Source organism: Marmota marmota, unplaced genomic scaffold, assembly GCF_001458135.2.
Source record: "Marmota marmota marmota unplaced genomic scaffold, marMar, whole genome shotgun sequence".
NCBI lineage: Eukaryota > Metazoa > Chordata > Mammalia > Rodentia > Sciuridae > Marmota > Marmota marmota.
This window is the reverse complement of record NW_026000082.1, coordinates 39,728,555-39,737,990: the sequence shown is the minus strand read 5'-3', so window position 1 is coordinate 39,737,990 and position 9,436 is coordinate 39,728,555. Positions and strand designations below refer to the sequence as shown.

At 53.3% G+C, this 9,436-nt stretch overlaps 1 protein-coding gene and 1 long non-coding RNA gene across 2 annotated transcripts; one reads left to right on the top strand and one right to left on the bottom strand.

The window, feature by feature from the left end:
* The first annotated feature begins 2,539 nt into the window (after positions 1 to 2,539).
* LOC125620487 lies at positions 2,540 to 4,718 on the top strand. The gene is made up of 2 exons (XR_007352214.1): positions 2,540 to 2,875; positions 4,146 to 4,718. It is a non-coding gene; the product is annotated as an uncharacterized LOC125620487 (long non-coding RNA).
* Positions 4,291 to 7,313, bottom strand: Camk2n1 (calcium/calmodulin dependent protein kinase II inhibitor 1). Its single transcript, XM_015485595.2, has 2 exons — positions 7,065 to 7,313; positions 4,291 to 5,621 (listed from the first exon to the last, which is right to left on the bottom strand). Exons 1-2 carry the CDS (start codon positions 7,228 to 7,230, stop codon positions 5,551 to 5,553), a joined length of 237 nt encoding a protein of 78 aa, XP_015341081.1. The 5' UTR covers positions 7,231 to 7,313; the 3' UTR covers positions 4,291 to 5,550.
* Between the last annotated feature and the right edge of the window lie 2,123 nt (positions 7,314 to 9,436).

Here is a 9,436-nt window from a genome sequence, read left to right as displayed (position 1 = left end):
ATTTTATAAACCAGAGCAGCTGCCTGAAGGTTTCCAAGGAAAAAATTCTGCACAGTTTCTAACCAGGGTGACAGTTCCCCCACAGGAAGTTGCTTTTATTAATTTTTTAATCTCTCTCTCTCTCTCTCTCTCTCTCTCTCTCTCTCTCGGTAAGGCTCCATCTATCTGTCACCAGGCAGTACCTTGAGCTTTGTGGATGTTTAGGGTCCTGTTCACCCCCCATCCCCCCTACCCCACCCTCTTCCCCCCAATGCATGATTACATCTAAACCACAGGGAGTTTGCTCAACACAGGGGCAAAGATCGAACCACTGAAAAATGGGTCACTCCAATCGCCTGTGCAGAAGAATCCCAAATAATTTATGGAGGTATTTCTCCCTGAAGGAGGAGGAGCAGAATTCCCTGCTTCTTAAGTGTGGGCTTAGCATAATGATTTCCTTCTAAGAGCACTGTATGGAAAGGGAGCAAGAAGAGTCACTTAGCAATACAGAAATCTGACAAGCACCACTCCAGGCTGGCTCGTAAAAGGGAGCATCGTCTGTGATGAGTCATGTCTGTAGCGTGTGCTCCTGATATGATGTGCTGAGAATGGCCTGTCCCCGCCATGGTCTTCCTCCCCAAACCCCAAACCCCAGGTGAACCTTGAGAAAAGCATCAGACAAACCAGAGTGGAGGACGTAAAATGCCTCTCAAGTGTCCCCCTAAAACAAGGCAAGTCTGAGAAATCGACACGGCCCAGAGGAGCCTCAGGCCTGGTGACAGATGCTGTGTGGTATTTTAGGTAAAATCCCCCGCAAGGAAGGACAATAGGTACAAGCTACTAAAATCTGAATAGACAGTGGGGTTCATAGGAATGTGCCCATGGTGACTCCTTAATCATGACAATGTGCCACGATTGTAAACAACAAAAGAAATTGGGTTGGTGTGCACCGGCAACTCTCCACCATCTCCACAGCTTTTCAGTACACCTAAACCCATTCTAGAATAACAAGGTTTTAAATGGATCACAGGTTTGCATTTCAGGCAGTCCCCAAGACTTTTGGTTCCTTCTTTTTGCCAGCACTAAGAATCTGAGCTGCTGATTTTGGGGGTGTCCAAACCCCCAGATCTCAATCTCCACTTCCATAAGAAATAGGATCATTTCCAAGCCCCCCCCGGGGGGGGGCATTTTGTTCACTATTGTGGTGTCAGGCACACAGCAGGTGCTCAATCAATGTTTGTCAAATGAATGAAACTGGAAGAGGTCGGTGGAAGGAAGGGATCCAAGCAGAAAGCCAAGCTCAGCCCTTGCCAGGCCAGGAAGAGCTTCCCTCCCACTCTCCATCCACAGGGAAAGAGTTCCGCAGTCTGGTGGGAAGAGGGCAGGCCACGTTCCTGGACACTGCCTTTGGAGAGCAAGCAGAGGGATTTCCTTAGGAGTGTGGAGATAATGAGAGGCAGACTGGCCCTCCCAAACATTCCCTATGTCCTCATCCAAACTCCCACCTTCCAACCTCAAAGGGCCACCACTGTCCCTCAGTCCAGATGCCAAAAACTATCTGCAAAGAAGCTTCTTGGAGTCAGAACTGTTTGCCAGGTCCTAGGTGCTGTGCCGCCGGGGGAAGGCACCCCAGGGACGGGGACGATATCACACAGCAGGCGATTCTCATTGTTCACGTTGGTGGCCACCATTTACTGTGCACCTGACCTCAGGTGGAGGAGGTGCAAGCTGCTCCCATCGTGAGGATCATCAACTCCATTTTGTAGAAGAAACAGAGACCCCGAGAGCTTAAGAAATACTCCCGAGTCACAACTAGAAAGTATAGGGTAGAGTTTTTAAATCCAAGTTATATTAGCCACAAATCCACGCACTGCCCCCTCAACATCTGTCCCCTTCCCCTAGACCAGAGCCTTCGCCCAGGCCCTGCTCTCCAAGAGGCACCCCATGCTCGTTCCTTTGTCTGCAGCCTGCAGACAATTGTCATTTTTAAGTCTCTTTGTTTTAAAACTCAGTTTGCCCATTTCCACCTTAGAAGTGCTTCTTGATATTCCTTCAGGCCAGCACCCTGGACAGACCATGGAAGCAGAATCCAGGGAGACGTTTGCTTCTTAGCAGCATGCAGCCCTCGGTGCTCCAGAGGAGGCTTGGGTGTTTAGAGATCCCCTCCCCCATCTTGCTCTTTTAATAGCCTTTTCCATATTGATTGCTACCTATTCAGATATTTCAAATATGTCCTGTGCTTGGTATAATTTTATATCTGTCCAGTCCCTAAAGTGCCTTCCCAACAAATGTTCACACGATGTTACAGTCTGTTTAAAAGATTTATATTCCCTTTGGCTGAATAGAGACACAGAGAAAGGTAGACTCTGTCTTCCCAGGCAGGGGACCTGTGGTCACTGATGGGGCAGCCTCCAGCAGGTCCCGTTTAATATATCACTTATTAAAATGGACCCGCAGCCATGGCCCAGGGCTCCTGAGCTGCCCCCTTCCCAGCAGAGGGCAGCTCCAGGCATAACTGACCATATCCAAGACTTGCCCCCACCCCAGCCCACCCCGACACACTCCTCTGTTGTACAGAATGACAGAGATGGCCAGGGCTTCTAGACAACAACCAACAAAAGGACCTCTAAGGGCTGAAGGACATGGTTGCAGCTGGGTCTGAGCCTGGGTTTGGGGTCAGATGGCTCTGCGTTCCAGTGCTTCCTCTGCATTGCACTGAGTCACCTCACACTAGTTACTTACCCTTTCTGAGCCCTGCCTCCCACTGTATAAACAGAGTAATAATAGTGCCTCTTCATGCCGCTGGTGGGAGCCTGATATACAGGAAAATTCAGGTGGAGGCTGTGTGGTCCTTTTAGCCCCTCTGGGGCCTCAACTTTTTAACCTGCTGAAGGCGGTGAGTCCCTCTGGGTTTCCAGGGTTGCTGGGGCTGTGGTGTGGGAAAGAACTCAGTAATTGCACTGTGCTTGAATCAGGTGGTCAGGGGCAGCAACCTGGGCATGGACCGAAACTGTTTTTTGAATCTTCTCATGTGGCTCCTGCCCCTGCTGGACAACCGATGTCCAAACTGAAGGTTGGCCCTGCCCCTAACTCTCCAGGCAGCACCCCTGGGACTTCCAGGGGGAAAGAGCAGAGGATCGGTATGCTCCTTAGTACCTAAAGACCCTCAGCTCCAAGGCATTGGAGGTGCCCAGGGTCAGCAGGGAAGAGAGCCAGGGTCAAGAGGAGGGTCATGTGGCTGGGGAAACCAAGCTGGCATTCCCAACCAGTCACCCCGCTGGCCTGCCAGCTCCAGCTTCCCCGGTGTCCTCTTAACCGCAGCTCAGAGGAAACCTGGGCTGGAAGCTGAGGCCGGGGGCCTCCACTGCCTGAGAAGGGGGATGAGACATCACCCTCCCCCATGGGCCCCTGCAGCCCCTTCTTCTCACCCCCTCCTGGGGACTGTTACCTGATGTCTGAGTCACACTGAGGCTCCTGTCACTGTGAGCTGTGTTGTGACTCCTTGGCTGACAGTTTCATAACAAACACATTAAAAGCTCCCTGCACTGGGGTTTCTGGATGTGAAACAGCCAGGAGGAAAATCTCCTGGCCTTTCTTTCCAAAGCCTCTTGCTCCAGAGGCCTGACCCACAACCGTGAACTGCCCCTGAGAGGCTGGGATGTTTTCTTAACAAGCCTCGGGAAGGGGTGACTGGGCTCATCCTCATGCAAGGACCAAGGAGCTCTGGAAGGTGAAGGTGCCGAGAAAGAGCTAAGCTCATCCTCAGCCCTGCCTTGGAGGACAGGTGGCCCTCAGTGACACGTTAAGTGGACACAGATTGACCCAACACTGAATGCTTCTGCATGCTGAGTGTCGTTCCTGCTCCCCTCCACCCTATGAAGTTGGTGCTGACTTATCCCCACTTGACAGATTAGGCAACTGAGACTTGAAGAAGATTTGAGAGCGTGTTCAAGTTCATAGAGCTGGGATCTGAATGAGTCTGTCACCCTCTAAGCACCACTCTAAACAAGGCTGCCTGCCTGCCAGCCTCCCAGCCATCCTCTCCTCACCATCCAAGGATGGCAGAGGCCTCGGGGAAGCAGAGAATTCAGCCTGCAAATTTAAAATGGAGTGAACTTGTCCTTTGGGTAAGGACTTGCTCATTCAGCCCATCTTCCCTCCCACAGGAGGCTACCCACAGTGCCCCCCAGAGGACCCCCCACAATGTGTTTTTGCCTCACAAGCCAAAACCACCATCCTTTCCTTCCTGACTGCAACCAGCAAATTGACAGCAAGTCCCTCAGAACCAAAGTGGAGGAAAGAGAGGAGAGAGACACAGGAACGGTAATTTTATTGTACATTGGAGAAATAGCCCTGTGTGCTGGTTCAAGGTGCAACATACAGAATATCCAATTTAAGAAAATAAGGAACCAGGAAAGAAAGGGAGGGGAAACCTCTTGAGGTCCAAAGTTGCAAACAAAAAATGGTAAAAGATTCCTCACGCAAGAGGCATTTTTGCAAATACCATGCAAAACAGGCAGCTGCTGTGCCTTAGAGAATCCCTATAAATAACAGAAGACTCCAAGCATTCCTTTATGTGGACTCAGAGCACAGGGAAAAGGAAGGAAACAAAATGCCTTTTGGCATTTCAAGATATTTGGCACTCTTGTGATTACATTTTTTTTTTTTTTACAGTCCATTAGAGAGAATAAACTGACACAATATTAGAGAAAAAAACAGGCGGCTCAAACAACAGACTGCAGCGGGGAGGTTAGAAAAAGCTCAAGCATTTTTTTCTTTGTTTTTCGTGGTTTTTTTTTTCTGACATATAAAATGTGTCCATTTGCATTAACTTGGGCAAATAGCTTGCAGCAACAAAGAAACACAAGCTTTACAATTCATTTTAAAATAAGACAAGGATCCTTTCTATGTATCATTCCTTAGAAAAGTTATCTTCTTGTTTTAAACACATTCCTGATAACTTCAAAAGATGACCAAAATAAAACAGTATCTACAGAGATCATTTTCTGATTTTTTTGTACATCCAAAGTTAACAACATAAAAAAATAAAACTAGACAGCATTTCACATCCAAGTGCACAGAATCATTTTTGCAAGATTAAATAATGTAAACATTGGGAACAGCCAAATCAGCGAAGAATACCAACACCTCATCCGGTGTTGCCGCTTCGTTAAGTGGTTCAAAATCTAGATCTATAATTGCGCAATATTCACGGTATAGAAAAAGAAATAGATATTAATTTGACAAATAGCTGCAACTGAGACTTCTTTTTTATTTCTTTATATGTGTATATAGTGATTTAATTTTTTTAATTTTATGTATTTTATTTTTATTTTTGCAGAGGAGCCCAGAGCCGCCTTCTCCTTCTCCTCCTCCTCCTCCTCCTCCTCCTCCTCCACACGCCTCATCTGTCTCCAGGCCGGCCTGACAGGAGACACAGGTTGTTGATTTCATCGTGGGTAGCAAGCTAGTAATAAATTGCAAAGTGCTTTCTCTTTTTCATGCTTTTTGCCAATAACTGCTCCTGCAGCGGTTCTTATTCTTTCCCTTAACTCATTGTCTTTGGGGGAGTTAGACACCCGGAGGTGCCTTGTCGGTCATATTTTTCAGCACGTCATCAATCCTATCATCTTCAATAACAACTGCAAAAAAGGGGGGAAAAGAGAGGTGAGCACGCTTGGGCCCTGCCAGGGGTCTTAGATGTTTCGTGTGCCGCCAAGTAGGGAGGGGGGAGAGGGAGAGGGAGGAGGGCTCACTGCCGGGTGAGACAGCCCCCTCCTCCTCGGAGGCTGCCTAGGGACCCTTTACAGCCAGGCTCTAAACTGCGCTACCCCCGCCCCCCATGCTGGGTGCCAGCTGAATGGTGCAAAAAAGGAAGCCGAGAGGTCGCGAACGCAGCAGCCGGCTGCAGCCAGCGAGCGCTCTGGCCGCGTCCTTCCCCCACCCGGTGCATATTATTGAGAAAGGAGGCTCCTTCGCAGAGAAGGGAGAGGAGTGGGAGCCCCGGGTCTCCGAGGCTCTGAGCCCCCCGCGGATGTCCCCAGCGCAGAGCGCGTGGCCAAGGCTGAGTGCGGAGGTGCGGAAGAGCCAGGAGGGGACGCCAGGGCCGGTTCCCACCGCGAGAGAGCTGGCGGAGGGTTCGGTCCTGGCCTGGGCCGGCGGCCTCCAGCCCTTGACTCTCCGGGTGGCTGCAAAGGACAGTCTTCCTTCGCCGCCTGCCCGGGGCTCTGCCTCTCTCACCATCTCGACCTAGCCGAGGCTTTCTCAGTCCCTCGGCGCGACGGTCGCCTCTTGAGATCTCGGGGTCTCTACGTCAGGGGTGCCGCTCACGCTCATTGTTACACTGCTTCCCCGTCCTCCCGAGACCTGCGTCCCAGGCTCCGGCTCTCCCGCTGCAGCTGCCCCCAGAGCTTTGTCCCCGGCTCTCAGCCGACCTCGTTCTCCCGCGTACCCGCTCCCGTCCACCGCTACGTCTCAGTCTCTCCTGACAGCCGTCGGGCAACCTCCTGTCCCCGCGTCTCTGGAGCTCCTCTCGGAACCTCCCGGCGTCTCGGTCTCACTGGGGTTTCTCCAGCTCCCGAGCCGAGCGCCGAGCCGTGGCAACTCCCCACCAGCTCCCTTTACCAACTAACACGAAAGCCCGTGCGACCCGAGTGCCCCTAGCCACCGCGGCAGGAGTGGGAGCCTCCCCTACGCGGTTTCCCACACCGTTCCTTGGGGGACCCTGGGACCTTCCCCCAGGACAGTACAGCGAGCGCAGCTGCGACTCCACTGCGCAAAAGAAGGGGGGTGAGAAATAAAAAAGCAAACTTTGACGCGGGTGGGAAGCGGGTATAACCCTTCGGCCTCCGCCGCAGCTAAAGGCCGCCACGCCCCCGGTGGACCCCACTCGGGATCCAACTGAGGGGGACGCCTACCCTTGGTCTGCCCCAACCCGACCCGCAGTGCGGGATCCCCCAATTCTGCGGGAGGGGATTCCATCCGGTTCGAACAGGCTCTGGTGTTCGGGAGACCCCTGCAAGCCTCCGCCAGGCCGCAGCGCCGGAAGAAGGAAGGAGGTGTCGGGGAAGGGACAGAGAACTCACCCCGCTTGCTCCGGCCGATCTGGCCCAGCTTGGGCGGCCGCTTGTTCTGCCCGGCGCCGAAGAAGTTGTTGGTGTCCTGCAGGCGGCACGAGAAGATCTGGCCCACGTCGCCGCCGTCGCCGTAGGGGCTCAGCTTCTCGTCGCCGTAGGGCAGCACCTCCGACATGGTCGCGTCCGGGGGCTCCGCGGCGGCACCTCCTCCGCCCCGCCGTCCCGCCCGCGCGGACCAGGTCGCAGCGGCGGCNCTGCCTCCCGAGGGCAGCTGCGGGGAGAGGACCCGCGATGCACAGGCGGGGAAGGACGCGGATCGGATACTGACCTCCCTGGAGGCCAGAGGCCAGGGCAAAAGATCCGAGAGCACCGGGGCGACACACGGACAGAGCCTCCCTCGTCCTGGTCCCCTACCACACTTGAGCCCCACTGCAGACCTTCACCCCTCAGCGGCTAGAACTTCACCCCCGGCCCCGGGTCCACTGCGTAGGCCCTGAAGGCCCTGCTCCCCCCACCCTGCCCCGCGACGCCGGGCTCCCGTGGGGCCTCGGGTGGGAGGAGGGGGAGGGAAGGCAGCCCCGCCTCCGGCAGGAGAGGGGAGCGCCTCATTACGCCGGGCTTGCCCGGGTTGCCCGACTTTCGGCGCCTCCTTTCTCCGCCGGGGACGTCCCGGGCCTGCCTTACTCTGTCCCCGGGGACCTCCTTTCCAGCAACAACCATGAACCCTGGCAAGAGACTATGGCCTGAGCCGAGGAGTAGGCTCCTCTATCCCATGGGGGAGAGTGGGGCAACCCCAGAGGCCTGGGAGGCGCATCTGCCAAGCAGATGGTAACTCTGAGGGAGCAAGGTGCGTGAGGAGCGCTCATTATCCTCGCCCGGAGCCAGCAGCACCTGCTCTCCCCCCAGAGACCGGCACTGCTCAGCAGAACCGGCCTAATCTTGTAGAGGGGCAACCAGCCCAAGGTCACGCAACCTGCTAGAAACACATCCAGGTCGCCAGGTGAACTCTCACCTGGCTCAAACTGCAAGAGGTTGACCGTGAAAGAGCACCGTCAGCCTCACTCTCCCCTCCACAGTTAGAACTCTGGTGGGACCGGACTGGAGGGAAAAGTGGTGGCCGTTTAATGGTCTGTGGAGTAAAGACAACCTGAAAGGAGCCAAACCCTGTTAAAGGACTGGCTGGCTTCCAGAGGCCAGAGCTCCTGGGGAGGAGAGGGAAGCCAGGCAATGTGGCAGATGGGATAAGCACGACCTTTGGGTTTGACCCATGACCTGTGTTTGAATCCCAGCCCTGACATTTGCTAATTGTGAGACTTGGGGCAAATCATCTATCCTCTCTGAAATTCCATAGCCTCAGCTGTAAGATGGGGCACACGCCTGGCTAGCTAGCTGCCTGAGGTGCCTTGCCCTTCCCGGCAGTAATAAGGGGGAAAGTGAAATGAGGCTGGCTGAGAGTGGACGAGCAATAAACACTTAGAAATCACTTAATGGGTGAGAAAGAGCAGTAGCACTTCACTCCTTGTCATTTCAGAGCCATCTGAGGGGGAGGATCCCTAGAGATTACCTAGCCCAACCCTGTAATTTTCATGTGGGGAGCAGAAGCCAAGAGGGTTGGGGCTAGCCCCAAATCCCATGACTTGTCCATGGCAGGAGCAGCAGGTCTCCAGGTCACCTCTGCTCTGCTGCACAGCGACCTGTCTCCATTCATTAAGGCTCTACCAAGCATCTGCTTCCAGGTTGGCTTCAAGGCCAAATGCTGGAAGAGAAAGCAAGAGCATAGCAAGCAGGATGATAAAGTCACAAGAAGCTCTTACATTTGTATTAGGCTGTTTTTCCCCCAAAGCATCTTTACAGCCATTCTCCACCTTGCTTCTCAAAATAAAATACCTCTCAAGGTACAAAGAGGAAACATTGCATCCCTGTTTAACTGATGTAGCAGAAAGAGGGTAAGTGACTTACCCAAGGTCAGAAGCTAGCGATGGAGCCAGGAGAAGCCACTCTTCCAGCTGTGATTTCAGGTGCTGGGAGGGAACTCCCTGCAATGGTGGCAGCATGTAAAGCTAGACCACCCACTCATCTGGCTCCTTCCTTGCTGCTGAATAGTGGGAAGCAATTTACACACTGAGCATGTACCATGGCCAAAAGACACAGAGAGGTCCAAGAATCCAGGCACACAGAGCAGGTAAGAGCAAGAAGCCAGTTATAAATCCCAGCTGTTCTTAACTTCACCTTGCTTTGTCCAAACAAGGTCAGAGGTGGCAGCATCTCACCCAATTCAGTACCCACTCTGTCATGACACACACCCCGCCTGAACATGTGGCCCTTGACAAACTGAAAAGGTCTCCTTAACTATTATCTCCTGAATAATCAACCTTCAGAAA

Excerpts from the sequence above, each read along its gene's own strand:
- Camk2n1 (XM_015485595.2), bottom strand. The coding sequence starts at position 7,230 with ATGTCGGAGGTGCTGCCCTACGGCGACGAGAAGCTGAGCCCCTACGGC. Across the intron at positions 5,622-7,064 it reads GATCGGCCGGAGCAAGCGGG|TTGTTATTGAAGATGATAGG; the intron begins GTGAGTTCTCTG and ends CCTTTTTTGCAG.